The sequence below is a fragment of the Stegodyphus dumicola genome, chromosome 5, assembly GCF_044657685.1.
Source record: "Stegodyphus dumicola isolate Sdum_Otavi_A_Nest chromosome 5, ASM4465768v1".
Classification (NCBI taxonomy): Eukaryota; Metazoa; Arthropoda; class Arachnida; order Araneae; family Eresidae; genus Stegodyphus; species Stegodyphus dumicola.
The window spans coordinates 8154649-8176902 of record NC_140772.1 but is presented as its reverse complement, the minus strand read 5'-3'; the positions used below and the strand labels follow the sequence as shown (position 1 = coordinate 8176902).

At 31.6% G+C, this 22254-nt stretch overlaps 1 protein-coding gene across 2 annotated transcripts; it reads right to left on the bottom strand.

The window, feature by feature from the left end:
* Positions 1–625: 625 nt before the first annotated feature.
* On the bottom strand, positions 626–21918 carry LOC146997031 (uncharacterized). Of its 2 annotated transcripts, XM_085816447.1 has the most exons (3): positions 18724–21918; positions 3933–4078; positions 626–2355 (listed from the first exon to the last, which is right to left on the bottom strand). In XM_085816447.1, exon 1 carries the CDS (start codon positions 21915–21917, stop codon positions 19980–19982), a length of 1938 nt encoding a protein of 645 aa, XP_085672573.1. In that variant the 5' UTR covers position 21918; the 3' UTR covers positions 626–2355; positions 3933–4078; positions 18724–19979. The 2 variants fall into 2 exon arrangements, with proteins under 2 accessions (XP_085672573.1, XP_085672572.1); XM_085816446.1 differs by lacking the exon at positions 3933–4078.
* Positions 21919–22254: the final 336 nt, after the last annotated feature.

Here is a 22254-nt window from a genome sequence, read left to right as displayed (position 1 = left end):
GTATATATTTTATGTATTAAAAGCATTTATATATTTATATTTATAACATATTAGATTTCTTTTAATGTATAGTATATCTTGGAAATAATTATTTCCAATTAGCAGAAATAATGAAATATAAATGCTAATTTTCACACTGCAGGCTAATACATAATAATTATTTATTAGAGATAAGATCAGTCAGGTTCAGATAAGTCAATCACATTCTTCAAAGAGACGTTGTTTTAACCCATCACACTGAACAATGCAATGACATTTTCGAATAAATGACATTTGATGATTCTCATATTTTGCCAAATTAGCAGACATTCTAAGAAGAACTAATCCAAAAACAGGCTGCCAAAGAGCTTCCTCATACCTTAGCCCAATATGGTGAAACCATTGTTTACTTCCTGTTTGATAATAAAGTTTTCTCCCACAAAACATCAAAATTTGTTTGTATGAAATGGTTCTCATGAAATTTAGCTGCGAAAGGGATAATAAATCATAACTTAGATCCAAAAACCTCATTCTGTAGTTCATGCAACCTTAAATTATGCACAGTTTTAGTTCAAAAGCATTCATGGTCTCTTTTTTTCATCTTTTGTAAACCTTTTAGATGATCAATAGAAAAATGTGCTAAATATAATGGTAAAAATCTTTATTTTTTGTTCTACAAATATTAAAATTTAATTCAAATGAAAATGTTCATGCGTTTTATGCTTTCGTGACCATTATATATGAGAAATAACACAAATAGTTCAACTGTACATGTTACATATTTTAGACTTGTAAAAATAAACACTTAACATATATACCATTTTTACAAAATTAGACCCATGAATGTATGCAAAGCAAATGATTAAAAAGTAAGGCAAGTTAGACAATTAAACTGCACAGAGGACATATAAAAATCCTAGAAAGAAAAAATATATATAACAATGAAAGTCCAAAACAGCCATTACAAATAATTTTTAAGACATAATTAATCAGGAATTGCATAAGTAAATATGATTGCCCTATGGATCAGTGCAACACACTTATGTGGAGTCCTGAAATACTAGAAACAGGAAATCAGGTAGTAATGAAAAGTGCAAGTTACAGGTATTGTTTTTTAGAACTAGCTCCAGCATTTTTGGTGCCGTACATTTGGCAACAAATTTGGCACTGCTCACAATTTATATACATTTATAATTCAACCTGAAATAACCTGTATACTAACATATTTCCCCTCTTCTCTTACCAATTTTACCACTCGAAAATTCAGAAAGGAAAATTATGCAATGTATACTATTTGTAAAGAGAAAAGGAAACTGATACACACACAGCACATTAAAAAGCACAACTGAAGGCATATTAATATAATACTCCTGCTCAAAAAATCAGCATAAAACACAGACTAAAACAAATATTATTTAATTGGATATATAAATGAAACTGATCCAAGAGGTTCATGTGGCACTACATAGAAAACATGTCGAACCTTGTTCATGTGGCACAACATAGAAAACAATAAAGCAAAGACATTGAAAAGCAAATATATTACGACCATCACATCGTGAAAGATCAAATGGCTTGAAAGAATGTGTAATATAAATATCGTGCTAATAATGAGTATGATATCCTCTAGCTGAAATGCATGCTTAACAACAGAGAGACAAGCTGGCAATAGTATCGTTGATCGCTTGTTGTGGCAGTAGCGCCCATTCCTGTAGTAATGCATGTCGAACCTCGTAGAGCGTACCTGGTGGCATGCTGGGACCTGCTATCTGTTATACTCAAAAATCACATAAAAACACACATCTTAATCATACTAAACAGACACCACATGAACAAGTTATATGTGATGGATCATTTGCATGCCTGCATCATTTAAATAAACATGTCTACATACACTGGAAACAATCTATATGAATGCAATATTTGTAAATCATCTGAATTAAAAATAAAATTCTTACCCATTACAATGAGAAATGGCACGAATGTGAGACCTGTAACTAGTTATTCATAGTTAAATGAGTGTTTAAAACAAACATATTTTTATTCACACCAGCGAGAATCACAAACAGGTATACTAAATATAGCAGTTCATTTGAATTCAAAGGTCATTTAGCAATACATATGCCTATTTAATCTCATACGAAATCACATTAAAATGTTATATGCAGTAAATTATGTGCATGAAGGAGTGACTTAGCTAAGGATTTTATTTTAAAATGTTGCCTTTGAAATAGGAGTTTTCAGATTTAATCATCAAATGTATCGAGTTACATGAGTTCAATATTTTATGTTACTTAGGCATCTGTTCTTGAGAAACTTCAGCTGATTTCCACAACACTTCATTATACTAATCATCGTGATGCCATTTCTTGCAAACTGTAAATACAAAAAAGAAAATATCCAGAATTACCAAATAACTTTACTTTTTAGAAAATTGATTAAAAATAAGATTTCTTAATATTCAAAATCGTAAAAACAACCTTGTATTTAGCGTAAGTATATTCAATATACTTACGCTAAATAGAAGGTTGTTTTTACGATTTTGATTGTCACATTAGCGTGTTTCTCTTCTTGTCTATTTCTTAATATGTTAAAAATAAGTAGAAAAGATGAATTAGAACATTTCAGAAAGACTGCTGAATAACATTTTGAATTATGCTCATTTAATTAATTAAATGAAATTTTTGAAGTAATATTTTTCAACATTTTCATTTGAAATCAAATTATACTGAATTATCTAAACTTATATATCCCATCCTATTATTTATTTAAATATGATTTATAATGTAAAATGAAGTATCTCTTGGCCGCTGAATGCACATCAGTTATGTCAAAGTTAGTTGCCATAGTTACTATGGAATTATCATTCCATCAAACTACTGCAAATGCCATGTTTGTTATCAAATACACTGTCATATGTTCCACATTCTCTTCTTTTATGATTTGTTTACAAGTACGTTGAAATAATTTTTTAACTTGTTCTCATGAGTTATTTGCATAGCATGAAATCATAGCTCTTTCAATTTTGAAAATGCAACAGTGAAAATTACTTATGCAATGCTACATAATTGTTGAAGTATATGTAATGATTTGGAAAAACTTCCACGACACTTAAAAGATGCATTACAGCATCTCCATCTAGTCTAAGATCAGTGAGTTTCATTGCAAATTTTCCTCAGTGCATATTAAAATGACACACATACCCTTCAGAAGAATACCAATTTTATACCTGAATGAACAGGTTTCAATTTGAAAAAACGTTTTCCACAAATACCCACAAAATAAGGTATTATTTGCTCATCGATAGAAAGATGTGTTAAAAAAGAGACCGAATGGTTGAGAAAATCTCTTACTGGATGAAATTGACATTCAAAATATACAATTAGACACGAATATTAGAAAAGCTTTTCTGTTTTATCTAATGTATCATTTTCAGATAAACGCAAATTCTGCTTGATATTAGTATATGTAGAATTTGCTATTGCTGCGCATACTAATGGACAATTGATATCTCAGCCAGAGACCGAATGGTTCATTCTTGAGGAAAGCCTTTATAACCATTGTAAAGCAGAAAGCCAGTACAGCACTTTGACATGGATACAGAAAGACAAAAATTTTGTCGATTTTTTTTATTATTATATTTTTATTTTCTTGGGTCATATTTTCCAAAAGATTCTGATTATTAATTGTAAAAACACATCTAAGAGCTCTAGATCATGTATTTTTTCCAAAATTACTACCTACTTTTCCTTTTTTATTGATTCTCTGTTGACAAACATCACAAAGTGTATAGGAGAACAACTTTTCCACGCAAATTTTTTAGATGACTCAGAATTTCTCTAAAAAATATTCTGATGATTTCGATACATTTTAATATTTGTTAGATAACAAAATCTCAATTTCACTTGATACATCTTTTGGCATTGTCAAATTAAAACTTAAAATGTCATTACCAAAGCATTCCTCATGGGTCACAATGACGAGGTTTTGGAGAATCATTGCTAAATCTGTTTCACCTTGAGCATTTTATTATCTAATGTTTCTAGAAGATTGGCATGTCTTCATAATATCATTTGACTGGTTGCAGCCTCTATGAGATCTGAAAATTTAAAAATGAACTTTGCAAAAAAAAAAATAATACTACAGTACAAAGTCTCTAATCCGGACGTCCATTATCCAAAATGATCTATAATACGGACCTCAAAGCCACAAACTTACACATGCACATAAAGCCAGTAAAGCGTTTACCCATGCGCGCTTCTGATAGTGAAGAAAGTAACAGAGAACGTTATTGATCACGAAAAAATTTCGATTTCGACACAGCAATTACAGGACTTGTACAGTGGAACTTTGTAACTGGATAAGAAACTATGTCCGTTTATAGAATTAAAAAGAAAGTATTAGCCGAAAAACGATGAAATTTAAATAACTTACATTTATAGAAATGTTTACTAAAGTAAACAAATAAATATTAAGCTTTTTTTTTTTTTTTTTTGTAAATTTTGATACCCTTTAGATCATAATTGCTCTTTATTTCATAAATTATGGTTTCATATTTTTAATTGTATAATTTCTGCATGCCATCTTACCGGATTTAAATTGTGATCTATAATCCAGAAAAACCCCTAATCCGGAATCGCCGAATTCCCGACGAGTCCAGATTACGGACTTTGTACTGTATATGTTTGTTTATTTCTATGAAAATTTTTAATGTGAGAGAAACAATTTTTTCTTCCTCAGAAACACTGAAGCTTTAGTTAGAATTTACAAATATGTTTAAGCAAAAAATAACAGAAGATTAAAAAATATGTTTTGAAAAATAATGCGAGTCATTTATGGGTTAAAAAATAAAAAAATTTCATTTCTCGAGGTTTACACCAGCTCATTCGAGGGTTGAAATAATTCAGCTTACATTAGCAGAGCCATCAATTTTATGCATGTTTCTGGAGTTCAGATTTTTGGTAATGTAAACCAGCATTTTGAGTAAGTTAATTGCTGTAGAAAAAGTTAAACACTGCTGTTGAATAAATGGTGAAAAAATTCCTCCCAATCAACTATATACATAATATCTTAGATGAATAAAAATTTAGCTATTATTTAAACTAGTAATTTTTCACAGTATAAATATTGATAAATAATTTTCATGATTAGGTTTTATAATTGTTATACTGAGTATATAATTTAAATTACAATAAAATGAATATGTTTACAGATAAGGCAAACCAAAATAAATGCGAGTTTTGAAATCAGTTTGATCATTTTTCTTGTCAGTCTTGTTAATTAGACAGTATCCATTTCCTAGACAATATGTATTCAAAGTAACCAAATTTCATTCATACTTGGAAAATGATGGCAATATTCATTAAACAAATTTTACAATAAATTAATGCAGAAATTTATAATTTTTTCTAAAATTCTGGATTCTAAAATTCATATGAACAATGACAGAAATTTTAATTACTCAAACCAGTGTTAACTTGCTTAGTTCAGTTGTAGGTTTCCCCCTTCAAATGTCCAAATAAATTAATGTAGTTTTAGTGATGGTAGTTTAATATTTAGATTTGCTTTGAATGAGCATACTCTTGTTTGAATATATAATTAAAAAGTCATGTACATATTCAAGCATATTCTTGTTTGAATATGCACACAAGTTCTTAATTATATTAAAGAAGCAACTTTAAAAATAAGCCATTTTTTGTATAACTCTAATCTATTTGAACAGAGGCCGGTATCTTGTGATATAATGCCAATACTACCACCCATGATTTTGCTTTTCTGAGAGTTCTTAAACCTTGGGTCGTACTCCCCAATTGAATCAGAAAATCATATTCCCCAGTTGAATCAGAAAGTAAAACCTTGAGGCTTTGAAAATTTATTTCAGATATATGCAATTAAAGTAACATTAACTGTATTCCCTTCATTTTGAAAGAAATGAAATATATTTCATTTTGAAAGAAATGAAATATATTACATTTTTTCTGCAGTACTATAACATTGTTATTTTTTATTATTCTAAGATGAGTTGTAAATTAGATTTACATATTGAAAAATACCACCAAGAGCATCATAATAGTGATATCACATTACAGGTTTAGAAGTAATTCCAGAAACAAAATATGCCACAAACATACAGTACATAACATTTTGTGCCATACCGGCATTCCAAGGTGGGCAGTAGGAAATCATCAAAATTTAAATCTCGAATCTAAGCGTCATATGTACCTCAAGAAACAAAAGCCTACATTAGGCTATATTTTAGGGTGCCTCTTGGATTATCAGCAAGTTGTTTCATTTATGGTAACCTGAGTAGTTGAATGTTATCGAAACCCGATTATATGATATGATTGGTTGCGTGACTGCAGTCAATTTTACTGATGGGGAAATATTGAGGGCTTATTGCTGCATTGCATATTGTGTGCTTTGCATCGTAAAATGGCTGCCGGTGATAAACTAAGTGTTTGGTGGTATAGAATGAGAGATGCGAAGGTGTATTTTTTGTTGTTGTTGTTGTTTTTTGAAGTGGTTGAGGGCAGAAGAAAACAAACATTGTTGGATGTAATTCAACAGAACTATATGTTCTGTTTGTATGAAGAAAATGCGTATGCTCGACGCCAAAGGTCATTGAGATGGCTTTATGGGTTTGTCGCAAGAAAGGTTCAAATGCTCAACATATAAAGCATTCAGTTACAAAGGTAATATGGTTTGAGGAAAGTTTTTGGAGGCTGTTAAGGAATTTTGTGTGCCAAAGACTGAAGTCGCAGAAATTTCTAAATAAGTGGATATTTCCTTTGTGTAGTGAGTAGATGCAATAGTAGTGTGTAGTGCTTTATTATGTTATTTTGTTGTTTGATTTAAAATGCAGTTTATTGAGATTATATGCATGCTTTTTTTTTTACTCTAGTGTAGAGTTGGGCGCTCCTTCGCCTTTTAAGTGAAAATAGATTGATGCGTATGTGGGCAAAGTCAATGCTCAATGCCGAGTTTGTGCAATGCTCTGATTAAGTGAAAATAGATCAATGTGTACATAGTCTCTGCAATCCTTTAACTTGTTATTTTGGTTTTGTGTAGCAGCTATCTTAAAATTGTGCTTTGCTGCCCAATCATAACTTAGCAAGGCCACAATAGCTATGTCTAAGAGGTGGTATACTTTAGTGGAGGACTTGTTACAGAGAACTGGTCCATATTCATGTTAACATGGAAAAAAACCACAAAGCATTCCTTTGGGATCAAACCCAAACCAGGTCAAACAACAAGTATTCAGAGGTCTAAACCACTTGCCACTGGTGGGGCACACCACTGGAGAGAAGATCCTGTATTATTTGCTATATTAAAATGGTAAATTTGGCAAAGAATGTTTGAAGATTTCTTTGACAAACTGCCAATAAAATTTCTAAAATAAGCAAAGGCCAATACAAGCAATGGAACAGCTTTAGTATTAGTCATTTTGGCGATTTTTTGATTTGGCTAGAAAGTTTTGTTGCCAAGGCCAACCCGGCTTTGATGCGTGAACAAAACCCGTTCCCATTCATGATAAATATATCTAGGCTAAATAAAAATGCTACAAAATAGGCTCTTTATTAGATTACTGCAAAAAGGTCTTCCTCCAAATTTTAGCACTTAATACTGCTAAGATAAATTCCTGAGACACTGCCATATGTTATAAGTAATCGTATGTCATGAGTAATGAAATTTACAAGATTAATAAATGGATTTTAAAGCTAGTATATGATACTTTAGTTTCTTAGCTTCTGTTATTAAAAGTAAATAAAAAATGTTTTATGTTGAAATAAATTGAATTAAACTACACTAACAAGTAAATTTTGTACCAGTGTTAGAAATACTTTTATGACTTATATTATATAAATGGTAATAATAATATTAAGAAGTGTGTGTTTTTTAATCGCTCAAGTTATTACAAGTAATTTCTGATTATAAGTTAAAAGCTACAATTAAACTATCATAACAAGCAAATTTTGTACCAATGGTAATAATACACTGCAACAATTGTCGTAACTCATGATCCACTAGTGGTGGAGTGATAAGCCACTCAACACTGGTCGTTCAGGCTGGCTGTATGGGGGTTTTTGTGGTTGTCCTTACATGCAACGTGAATCTGATCAATTGTCTCTTGAAAAGTCCTTTTTGAATTCTTCTGCTAGCCTGCATATATATTTATTTTCTATTCATAAAAACTGTTTTCTCTTTTTAAATGAAGATCCTGATATTTTATTTGCCCTTTTACAATAACTATAGGGCAACAAAAATTAGCTAGAATAAAAGAAAAAAAGAAGAATGTTTTTCATTATGAGTTAAATGAAATATTTTGAAAAGTAATGTTAGTTTTTATTTTTCTACGCTTCACACTGCTGTAGCTATCCACATCATTTTTATAGGAAAGCTTTATATAGCAATAGTTTAAAACTATGATAATAATATTTGTAGTTACCTCACTTTTCTCATTCTGAAACAGTTTATCCAACAGCAATTGAGTGATGTGTCTTAACATGAAATTAATTGATTTCTTAGAAAATAAATCTTATTTCTGAAGTGAATGTAATGTTCCTTTACTTTGTAGCCAGAGTTATTTTACGGTTGGGATCTTTACTGTCACTTTCCCCATCCCCTTTTCCCACCACAATGCAATTAGGTTTTCAGTTTGTAAAATGAAGCTTGCTTGGCCTTTCAAGGCCATGTAACTAGGTTGCTATGTAAGATAAGATTTGTATTCTTCAGTCTTGCATTATAATTGTCGATAGTTGAATTCCACGCCGCTGAAGTTTTGAGCCAACTTTGCATTAAACTGATTTCTGTAGTCGTTGGCTATTAGCTTATTTGAATTTCAATTTTACATTTGAACTTAATTGTTATCATAGGTTATCTTGCCACAAATGGCTGGCTGAGTCGTACGCACAAAGTGTGCCTTCTGTTCTTATTTAGTAGTTTTAAAAAAGGATCTTTTACACCATTCTCCTGATCCATTTGTTACTTTAGACACAGCGATAATTTGCTTAATGTCTACCTAAATTTTAGTTACACTATATGACTGCAAAGAACATATCTAAACTTTATAGCAATTACATTTAAAGATGTTGGAATCAGTATTTAAGAACTTGCCGTGTAGTCAAATTTTCATATATATAAATTGTACTCTTACTTTTATTACAAAAGATTCAGATTTCTATTAGATCAAATGTCTAAGTAATGTACAAAATTTGCATAAAATTTAAAATAAAAGATTGACAGTTATGTCAATATACTACAGTACAAAGTCCGAAATCCGGATGTCCATTATCCAGACCTCAAAATCACCAACAAAAATTTTTTTGTAGGCTTTGTGCATGCACATTTGATTACCTCCTCTGAAAATAATAAAGTATCTGGGCAGTCTGATTCTTAACTCCACTTCGATACTAAATAAAATACCTTGTTATTGAAGAAATCATGATTTTAGCATAAATTTGTATGATCAGTAATTTGGCTTTGTTGCTGCATATCTGCATTGGCACACATATCAAACCGAAAAATTCCACATAGATACATCGTTGATCTCATGCCAACCTGGCAAATTATTATTTATTATACTTTCCTTTCATCACTGCATGTTTATCACAAAATGACAACTTCAATAATGACTCATGTAGCGATGTGTAAAGAATTTTTTTATGCTAGTAATTGAAAAATAAATGAGTAAGGTAACCTTTTATGTTGACATCACACTTAGAGATGATTACAGATTTAAGCTAAATGCGCTAAAAAATGTTGAAGAGGAAAAATTTCGCAAACATTTCTTTCCATATGCTAAAAATAGATTCTGTTAAAGATACCCATAGACCCAAAGATTACATTTAGTATATGTGGGAATTTATTTATTCAGAACTCTGATAAGTCTTAAGCATGTGCAAGAAATAGACATAAGTATAATAAACAACTAATACAATTCAGGCTTAATTGTTTCAGTGTGCGAGTGAAGCAATATAAAATTTTACGGAACAACTTGTCGTTAGTCACCAAGCTCGTGATGCATAGCCAAATATGTATAGCGAAGGATAGCTAAATTTGATGATGATAGCCGCTAATTTCAAAGGTTTTCGGATATCACAAAAGAAAGGTGAAGTTTTCCAATTAATGGATTTTGTGGTTGGATCCTGGCAGAGCCCACATTCTTGGCACGACCACTTATATCGATGTGTACATGAACAAAGACAAGGGAGTATGCAATGCCAAGTTTGTGCAATTTTCTGATGTTTTTTTAAGGGAAAATATGTTGATGTGTATATGGATACCGAGTTTGTGCAATTCTTTGATTTGTTATTTTTAAGTTGGCGATTTTGAGAAATGTGCGAAGATCGCAAACCAGGAACCTGATTCTGCACATTCCAGGTTTGTTGCCAAGGGTGTGGGCTCTATTAGGATTTTACCGATTTTGTAAAGAAATGTGAAGAAGCGGTAATAAATAAAGATGATATAAAAGGAAGTTTTTCATTGTGATGACAATGCTTCACAATCATAAATCATTAATGAATGGCAAAATCTGTAGTATGGTTCAAGATCCAGAAAATACCGCTACTGATAGTGAAGAAAGTGACAGAGAAGTTACTGAAAATGAGAAAATTTCAATTAATAAGTTAGTCTGAATTCTCGAAACAGCAGTTACAGAACTTTAAGATTACGTCTGTCTACAGAACTAAGGAGAAAGTATTAGCGAAAAAAATGAAGCGACTTAAACAACTTACATTGAAAGAAATGCTTAATAAGGTAAATAAATAAATATTAAGCATTTTTGTAAATTTTGATACCTTTAGATCATAAATCATGATTTCATATTTTTAATTTTATAATTCTACAAACCATCTTACTAGATTTAAACTGATGATCTAATATCCAGAAAAATCCTAAATCACCGAAGTCCCGATGAGTCCGGATTTCGGACTTTGTACTATATTAATAAAAGTAATGATACTCAATCAATGTTATTCATATACAGCTATCAGATTGTAAGATTTACAAAATTTGAGAACTGTAAATGATGAGCAGTATATTCCATAATCTAGGCAACATTACATTTTTCATAGTCAGACAAATTATAAAAATGTTATAAAAGCCATAATGAAAACCTGATTTTGCTACAGGACTTCAGACAAGTACATATCCCTATAGTTCTAATTTACAAAATGAAGCAAAAAAGTATTTTTAGACCATGGTAATTTTGATCACGGCCCATTTTAAGAAACATGTAAAGAAGTCTAAATTTGCATGTCGTTCCTTAGCAAAGAAAACACCAAGAGTTTACCTCATTCTACTAAAAATCTGTTTTCTTTGGGGGAGGGGAGTGGAGTTTATAGCATACAGAGTTGATGTTTAGAAAAGACTCAAGCATCACTGATGTAATATTAAAAGCATTAGTCTTGACTATCAAAGTTTGGCTTTTTTAAAAATGATATTAGCTCAGTATTCAGGGTTACCATCAATAATTGGGTTATCATAATTTTTCATTTATCGCTTCCAAAAGTCGCCAAAAGGACTAGTACCAAAGCTGTGCACAAGCAACACATACTAATCTTAAAGAAAGCCCAAATTTACAACTCACTTGGACAAAACAACCGAGATTTCAGAACTAGCTGTTTGTAGATCAATGAAGAACTATTATTTTCTTGTCATTTGGAAGAACACACTAAAGGGTTAGGGGAAGCCATATACTGCAAAGTTGAAGAAATGTTCTTAAACTTAAGGTTTGGAATAGAAAAACTGCTCTAGATTACACACAAAAGTGATGAACGGCCAAAACACTGGCTTTTAATTACATGTTAAAGCTGCTGTAAATGAGCATGCAACGTTTACACATTGCCTGATCTATCAAGAGGAACAAAATTATAAACTTTATTAACCCTTTCAGGATGGGCGTCCCATATACGCATTCCCTAAGAACGTTTCTTACAGCCGGGCGTCCCATCCATGCATCAGTAAAGATCGCATTCAGAGGACGGGTGATGTGTATATGCATTTTAAGGTGAAACATTTTTCTGAGGGCCACTAGATGGCATCCTGTGTCCACTACGTTTGAAATAAACACAGTTTTAGGTTCCTGACCTTGAGTTTGATATATTCTGCTTCACTTTGGCATTTTACTCATCAGCTGTTCGAGGGGGGGGCGGAGGGAAAGCGTAAACAGAGGTGGGCTCTTTATATCGCTGCATGCTAATGAAAACATTCTTGTATCTGATTTATATCCAATTCCTTTTTTTAATCTATTTTTTCCTCTACTATTTACGGTCTTTTAGGGTTACTGTGCGGAGTTTTTTTACGTTTTGCATTGCTTTCAGATATATTTCCGTTCCTTCTTTTTTTATTTAGGAAAGCCTCACTTCCAGTCTATTATGGCGGGAAGGCGCTATTTATCAGAGGAAGAATACCCTCGTATGGTTAGTGAACCATCTAACGCAAATGAGAGTACTGATTCATTTTCTAAAGAGTTAAAGAGTGATACTTTTTCTAAGAGTTACAAAGTGATACATCTCTGTGCTTCGAGATTTACCACACTCACTTTCATTTTAAATTTTGTTACTTCTTACTGTAGATAGTCTTTATTGTGCTATTTTTATTAATTTTAAACTTTACTGACGGATTTTATCAATTAAAACTTTGGAATAATTTGAATAGCGCTTCCGAAAATTATATTAGAAGATAAGCAATTTTTTAAGTATATTTTCATGTATAATAAAGAAAAAAAAATTTAAGGGTTAATTTTAACATATATAACAGCTCAAGTAATAATCTAAAATAATACCCAAAATTATGATGCTAGAAGCGAAACTTTTGTTTTTCTGATTTTTATTGTAAAATTAGGCTTAGCGATGCAAAACCTCCGTCCTGTACGGTGACTGCCTTCGATACTCTTTCGTCCCACACGAGCGTCTTAAACAAAGGTGCGCCGTCGCGAAAAGGTTAAAAGCGGTGCCCTAAAGAAATGTTTATTTTTTAATACAGTACAAAGTCCGCAATCCGGACTCCTCAGGACTTCGGCGATTCTGGATTATAGATCATCAATTTAAATCTGGTAACATGGCATGCAGAAATCATAAAGTATGAAACCGTAATTTATGAAATTACAATCTAAAGGTTTTTTTTTTAATTTACAAAAGAAAAGAGCTTAATGTTTACTTTATTAAACATTTCTTTCAATGTAAATTGTTTAAGTTGCTTCGTTTTACGTACTTATACTTTCTCTTTAATTCTATAAACAGACATAATTTCTTGTTCAGTTATAAAGTTCTGCTGTTCAAGTACTGTAATTGCTGTATCGAGAATACTGACTAATTTGTCAATCAAAATTTTTTCGTTTTCACTAACCTCTCTGTTACTTTCTTCACTATTGAAAGTGCGCATGAGTAAACGCTTTACTGTCTTTACGCGCATGTGTAGTGGACGCGCGCATCAAACGCGCACGCATAAGTTTGTGGCTTTGATGACTGGATTACGGACTTTGTACTGTATATGTAAAGACATGGAATACAAATAGAAAACTTGTTATTATATGCAAAGTAAGATGAATGTCAAGAAGCTGTAGCTTAAGATTATGATTACTAATAAAAGATATAATTATTGTATTTTTAACTAAACAATAATCTGAACTTGCTGCTTTTTTTAAAAATGACTCTTGAACCTGTGTTTTCTGTCAGATACTTTTGAGGGTACTTTTCCATTTCGCCGGCACAAATCTCACCAAGCAGACTTTATTGGCGATAACATACAATATACACAAATAAAAAATGTTAACGGATGTTAGTTCTAAGAAATTTTATTTTGAAGGCATAAACATTTTAATATTGTTTAAAATTTTGTAAAAAGCCAATAAAATTTGTAAAAAGATGTTAATTTAAAAATTTACTATGCTTTTACGGTTCAAAATCCTGATTCGCCGGTTCATATCACTTGACCCCAAGTGATCTCATCTCACGTAAACTACGTTACAAAAATGTAATTCTCTCAGTCAATCGACATTAATTTCAAGTTAAATCTTAATTTGGAATATAAGTTTAAATGCAAGAATTAGAAGTGATGAATTTAACCCTTGACTTTGCCTTTTCTTGACTTCGGGTGAGCGGTGTGATTGCAACCTAATTGACTTAATTACTGCAAATGGTCTCAGTGCATAAAATTAAAAATTCTATGTAATTGTATGCCAGTATTGAAAGAAACAATCAATCTGATAAGAAATGGCTGTGACTTATTTTGAAAATGGACGCGTAATAGGTTACCTACGAGGATATTCTGTTAAGCATCAATTGTACCATTACTGGCGACTTTATCGCCTGCGCTGGCAAAACGGAAATGTACCCTTTTGAGATAATAAATAATTTTAACTTTTCTCTTTGAGGAAAAATTAGCAATGTAATTACTTCAAATGGTAAAACTAATCGGAAGAGTAAGATGAAAAATGATTCATTCAAAACTTTTTCAAATGTTGAAAATTTTATTATTGAAATGAAAGTAATTGCAAAAACTATTGCAGATAACTTAAAAATCATAGTAATATAGGTTTGGAAATATTTTTTTATCAAAATTCAAAAACATAGCTTGGATTAAAAAAGAATATTTTGACTGACATGAATGAGATTAAACACCCACTATATAAAGACCAAAGGAAAATACGGTACAACTCTAATATACGCCCTAATTTCACCAAATGTGGCGATATGTGTTCTGCGCTGGTTTTTGGCACGATTGCGTGTTCTATGGCAACCCTGTTGACGTTGAAAAATCTTTCGCTGGAGCTCGTTGGTTCGCCTCTCTGTCTGAGAAGATGGGAGGGAAAGATAAAATGGTAGTTGTTGAATTGAAGTTCGGCAAAAGGAAATATGATTGTGGCTATCCTGTTGAAAGGTAGTGGGTATTTGGAACTGTGGAAAGAGGGTCTGGGAGATTATTTTTAATGGCAGTGCATGATAGAAGTAGGGATTTGTGATTTTATTTATTTGTAAACCATAGTATAAATTTTCTGGATAGTGTGTCTGGCTGTCATGTAAATACGATAGTGATTACGTGGCAGCATGTTAAAGGCGGTATGAAATTTATATTTCTGCTACTCAAAAACGCATTAATTCATGGTAAGTGCATTTGATTTTATCCTTGTTCTTATTTTGTAGAATGTTATGTTCATTGGTTCTTTAGTATGAATTTCTGTCGTTATTGTTATTTTTTTTAAATTGTTTGAAATTTATTTTAGTTTATTTTGTTGTTTAGTGTCTAGACTGTACAATTCGTAGATGTTTTTTAAAGTTGAAACAGAACGCTGTGTACATGGTATTATTTGAAATTTATTGTTGTTATGTTATTTTATTAAAGCGAGGAGTGCGTAGATCGTAGATTCCTTCCTTGCCTAAACTGTGCAATTCGTAGCATTTTTTTAAAGTTTAAACAGGATGCTGTGTACATGGTATTCTTTGAAATTTATTGTTGTTATGTTAATTTATTAAAGCGACGTCTGCGTAGTTTGTAGATTTGTTCGTTGCCTACATTGTGCAATTCGTAGATGCTTTTTTAAGTTAAAACATGTTGCTGTGTACATGGATTCTTGTCAAATATTTTTGGTTAGAAACTTCACGTTTTTGCTATCTATATTTTTTGTTTTTGTTTCGGATTTTTAGCTAAATTGTGTGTTCAAAACGTAGTTTTTGCCATGTGCGAAAACCGCGTTTTTGGAGACATTTTAGGCTAAAAGTTCAAAATGTAGACAAAAAAATTTAGATAGTAATATGGCAGCATGAAGTTTCTCGCCAAAAATATTTGGCGACTTGAGGGTGCATATCGGAGTAGTTCCGAAAATACTGAGCTCTTGAGCAACTAAAATTTAAATCTTTCATTTCCACAAAAATCCTTGACAGTATTCTGGACTAGAGATAGAAGTGAATTTTGGATAATTTATGAATGTTCTACCATTTAGCACCACAAACTTATGTAAAATGATTTTTCAGCTTTAATGAATATAAAATGCAAATATTATTAGATGTTGAAAAATGTTGAATGTGCTTTATGTCCAGCAGAGTCAAGTATTGCGTTAAGTTTTTTTTTTTTTTTTAATTTTATTTATTTATTCTTTTCTTTTCTTTTTCTTTTTTTTTTTTCTGCAAAAATTAAGCACATCCATCTTGTTAAAACATGATTTCCTTTCATATATTTTTTTATATCTGAAGCAAATCCTAAAACTACTTCTTTCTTATATTTCTAGTAATGAAATAAATTATCAATGAGAATATATTTATATTTATTTTTATTAGCTCAGAAGGAGTATTAGACATGAAATGACATTTTACATTTAATCACTAAAAGTGTTGTTTCAGATTGCTGCCACCAAATATTATTCCCCTGTTAATAGATTATTATTCCCGTTGTAGAAATTAAATAATGAAGAATCTGCATAAAAGTATGCATGTTTCTCACACTGTGAAAATAAAAGAGACTTGACAGTCTCTTTTATCAGGAGCCATCAAATGTTTCATAATATAGTCCTCCTGAATAATATCACTTGGAATAATATCACCTGAATAATATCACTTGGAAGCCCCAATTTTGGATTTGTTTTATTGTCTATTTTATATTTTGTAAAACTTAGGCAATTTTTATTAACAAACTCAATGATTTCAAAGCAAGCAGTTGCAGCACTGTACAGAATAAAACATTTTTATCTCTGCAAGAATTTTTGATTAACAAATCGAGCAATGGCAACACCGTACAGAACAAAACATTTTTATCTCCCAGCGATACTGTCTATCGGAAATTTGAAAGGTATTTTAAATATTTTTAGACCACAGGGGTGGCAGCCCAAATGTTTGCAAGGCACGTATGTAAATGGAAAACACCTCTTTACGCGCAATATAAAATGAGTTTTCAGACTTTTTTATCTCTACATTATATTTAGTTCCAAGGCTAATCAAAAGGGGTCATAAATGAAAAAGGTTTAAGAAGTGCCACCTGAGAGCACTTCAGCAATCGTAAAAGTTATTCTAAATTCTTCCAGAAGAATGAAACTTTTAATTGATCTTTTTTCCAATAGGACCCTATTTGCTAAATATTTTTCCTCAAACAGATATACCCATTGCCAGGGTTAAAGTACATGTATTCTCCTTAGCTGCTATAACACATTTTCAAGAACTCATTTCATTGCTGTTCACATTTTCAAGAAAATTTCGTCAATAAAAGGATTTTAAAGAGAAACGAAATATTCCCAAAATGGAAAATAATTTCACCTTAAAATAAAAACAGATTACTTTAGTTTTATCTCACGATTACACAAAAAGGAAAAAAAAATATGGAATTACTCTGATGTGCGCCCTCAAGTCGCCAAATTTATCGCCAAACATTTTTTGCGAGAATCTCCACGCTGCCATATTGCTATCTAAATTTTTTGTCTACATTTCGAACTTTAAGCCTAAAATGTCTCCCAAAACACGCTTTTCGCGAATGCAAAAACCACGTTCTGAACACACAATTTAAGCTAAAAATCCGAAACAAAAACAAAAAATTTAGATAGCAAAACCGTAAAGTTTCTAACCAAAATTATTTGACAAGAGTCCATGTACACAGTGATATGTTTTAACTTAAAAAAACATCTACGAATTCCACAATTTAGGCAACAAACGAATCTACGAACTACGCACAACTCAATTTAATAAAATAATAACAACAATAAATTTCAAAGAACACCACGTACACAGCATCCTGTTTCAACTTAAAAAAACATCTACGAATTGCACAATTTAGGAAAAAAACGAATCTACGAACTACGCACAACTCACTTTAATAAATTAACATAACAACAATAAATTTCAAAGAATACCATGTATACAGCGTCCTGTTTCAACTTTAAAAAAAAAATCTAGGAATTGCACAATTTAAACGGTACGCACTAATCAACAAAATAACTAAAATAAATTTCAAACAATTAAAAAAAACAGCAATAACAACAGAAATTCATACTAAAAAAACAATGAATATAACATTCTACAAAATAAGAACAAGAATAAAATGCACTTACCATGAATTAATGCTTCAGCAGATATACCAATTTCATACCGCCTTTAACATGCCGCCACGTAATCACTATCGTATTTATATGACAGCCAGACACACTATCCAGAAAATTCATACTATGGTTCACAAATAAATAAAATCACAAATCCCTACTTCTATCATGCACAGCCAATCTCCCAGACCCAGGGACGTAGCTAGAGGGAGGCAAGGGGGGCATCTGTCCCCAGGCGTAGAATCCAAGGGGTGCCAAACTGATGTTACGACATTTTAGAATTAAATGTTTTCCATCCTTGGCAAGCAGTAGGGGGTGCAAAATCTTCAGTTATCCCTGGGCGCTGAAAACCCTAGCTACGACTCTGCCCAGACCCTCTTTCCACACCTCCAAATACCCACTACCCCTCAACAGGATGGCCAGGACAATATTTCCTTTTGCCAAACTTCAATTCAACTACTTCCACCATTTTATCTTTCTTCCCTAGCTTCTCAGACACAGAGCATAATGCAAACCAATGAACTTCACCGAAAGAGTTTTCAACGTCAACAGGGTTGCCATACAACACGAAATCGCGCCAAAAACCAGCACAGAGTACATATCGCCACATTTGGTGAAATTAAGGCATATATCAGAGTTGTACCAAAAAAAATATATATATATATATATATACAAACATACATAAAACAGTTTTAATAAATATCTAATATATATAGATTTCTTACCCAAACAGAAATGATGTTTCCCAATTTTTTTTTTTTTTTATATATATGCATTAGACACATGGGATTGCTCTACTTGGTAGGTTCAGGGTTTGACTGAAAATATTTGATGTTTCATATCACCTTCCTAACAATGCTGTCGAATCTTGCGCTGGTTTCAGTTATATACTCGCACATTTGATACTAGACTCGCATAGGATGGTCAACACTGGTTCACGACGAGTGAGAAATACTAATACATTCTTCATGACAGAAACAAGAAAGACATTTCTGTCAAACATACAATTTTAACATACATATAATTTACAGTATATATATCGGAAAAAACATTAGACATCTTTCACAGTTTCAGTTTTTGAAGTTCTATCTAGATAACACATGTTGTTATGCAGCAGATATAAAAATTGAACACCATTATCAGGTAAAAATATCCTAAAAAATATTTCATCTTGAGGAAAAAAATTAATGGTTTATAATTCATTTTCATCAAATAAGAATTTATGTTTCTCCCACAGGATCATACGTCATCTTTATGCCATTCGGATTTGCATTTCTAAATTGTAAGAAATTTGCTGTACCTAAATTCTCTAATTCAATGAGAAAAATACAGACTTGATTTCACATAATGAGGTTTCCTAACTGTACAGACAAATGCTTATTGCAAAGTTCACTAAATGTTTTTTCCAGTTTGGGCTTAAAAGACAGGAGGTTTCCGTTCTGTGTAGATAAGACATTCTCTTTCACCCTAACCAACTTGTTACATTCTTAACTGGTAATATTGGTCTCTTACGTTGATATCCATATTTAAATCCCTTTTATGAAAAAGAATGTTTATGTCCCTCACACACAAATTTCCTCTCCAATGTAAATAAGCATAAGCTTGTTTAAACTATCCATTTGAGTAAACATCTTCTTACATACTTCACAAACATGAGGTTTCTCTGCTGTGTGATATCGAATATGCATGTTTAAATCACTTTTTCAATTAAATGATTTTTTACATACTTAACACATATTGTGGTTTCTCTGCTGTGTGATTGCGCATATGCACGTTTAAATCACTTTATCAATTAAATGATTTTTACATACTTAACACATATGGTGGTTTCTCTCCTGTGTGAATAAACATATGCACGTTCAAATTACTTGTTAGACTACATGATTTCTTCCAAACTTCACACATATGATGTTTCTCTCCTGTGCGAATATGCATATGCGTGTTTAAATTTCTTTTTAGATCAAACGATTTCTTACATACTTCACACATGAGATTTCTCTCCTCTGTGAATACACATATGCACATTTAAAGCACTTTTTTGATTAAATGATTTCTTACATACTTCACACATATAAGGTTTCTTTCCTGTGTGAATGCGCATATGCACCTTTAAACCACTTTTTTGATTAAATGATTTCTTACATACTTCACACATATAAGGTTTCTCTCCTGTGTGAATGCACATATGCACATTTAAAGCACTTTTTTGATTAAATGATTTCTTACATACTTCACACATATGAGGTTTCTCTCCAGTGTGAACGTCCATGTGCACATTTAAAGCACTTTTTTGATTAAATGACTTCTTACATACTTCACACATATGAGGTTTCTCTCCTGTGTGAATAAGCATATGCCTGCTTAAATTTCTTTTTATATTAAATGATTTCTTACATACTTCACACATATGAGGTTTCTCTCCTGTGTGAATAAGTATATGCGTGCTTAAATTTCTTTTTAGATTAAATGATTTCTTACATACTTCACACATATGAGGTTTCTCTCCTGTGTGAATGCGCATATGCACATTTAAAGCACTTTTTTGATTAAATGACGTCTTACATACTTCACACATATGAGGTTTTTCTCCTGTGTGAATGCGCATATGCACATTTAAAGAACTTTTTAGATTAAATGATTTCTTACATACTTCACACATATGAGGTTTCTCTCCAGTGTGAATGCGCATATGCAGATTTAAAGAACTTTTTCGATTAAATGATTTCTTACATACTTCACACATATGAGGTTTCTCTCCTGTGTGAACGTCCATGTGCACATTTAAAGCACTTTTTTGATTAAATGACTTCTTACATACTTCACACATATGAGGTTTCTCTCCTGTGTGAATAAGCATATGCCTGCTTAAATTTCTTTTTATATTAAATGATTTCTTACATACTTCACACATATGAGGTTTCTCTCCAGTGTGAACGCGCATATGCAGATTTAAAGAACTTTTTCGATTAAATGATTTCTTACATACTTCACACATATAAGGTTTTTCTCCTGTGTGAATATGCATATGCGTATTTAAATTATCATTTCGTTTAAATGATTTCTTACATACTTCACACATATGAGGTTTCTCTCCTGTGTGAATACGCATATGCACATTTAAAGCACTTTTTTGATTAAATGACGTCTTACATACTTCACACATATGAGGTTTTTCTCCTGTGTGAATGCGCATATGCACATTTAAAGAACTTTTTAGATTAAATGATTTCTTACATACTTCACACATATGAGGTTTCTCTCCAGTGTGAATGCGCATATGCAGATTTAAAGAACTTTTTCGATTAAATGATTTCTTACATACTTCACACATATGAGGTTTCTCTCCTGTGTGAACGTCCATGTGCACATTTAAAGCACTTTTTTGATTAAATGACTTCTTACATACTTCACACATATGAGGTTTCTCTCCTGTGTGAATAAGCATATGCCTGCTTAAATTTCTTTTTATATTAAATGATTTCTTACATACTTCACACATATGAGGTTTCTCTCCAGTGTGAACGCGCATATGCAGATTTAAAGAACTTTTTCGATTAAATGATTTCTTACATACTTCACACATATAAGGTTTTTCTCCTGTGTGAATATGCATATGCGTATTTAAATTATCATTTCGTTTAAATGATTTCTTACATACTTCACACATATGAGGTTTCTCTCCTGTGTGAATACGCATATGCACATTTAAAGCACTTTTTTGATTAAATGATTTCTTACATACTTCACACATATGAGGTTTCTCTCCAGTGTGAACGTCCATGTGCACATTTAAAGCACTTTTTTGATTAAATGACTTCTTACATACTTCACACATATGAGGTTTCTGTCCTGTGTGAATAAGCATATGCCTGCTTAAATTTCTTTTTATATTAAATGATTTCTTACATATTTCACACATATGAGGTTTTCTCCTGTGTGAATACGCATATGCACATTTAAAACACTTTTTCGATTAAATGATTTCTTACATACATCTCACATATGAGGTTTCTCTCCTGTGTGAACATTTAAAGCACTTTTTTGATTAAATGACTTCTTACATACTTCACACATATGAGGTTTCTCTCCTGTGTGAATAAGCATATGCCTGCTTAAATTTCTTTTTATATTAAATGATTTCTTACATACTTCACACATATGAGGTTTTTCTCCTGTGTGAATACGCATATGCACATTTAAAGCACTTTTTCGATTAAATGATTTCTTACATACTTCACACATATGAGGTTTTTCTC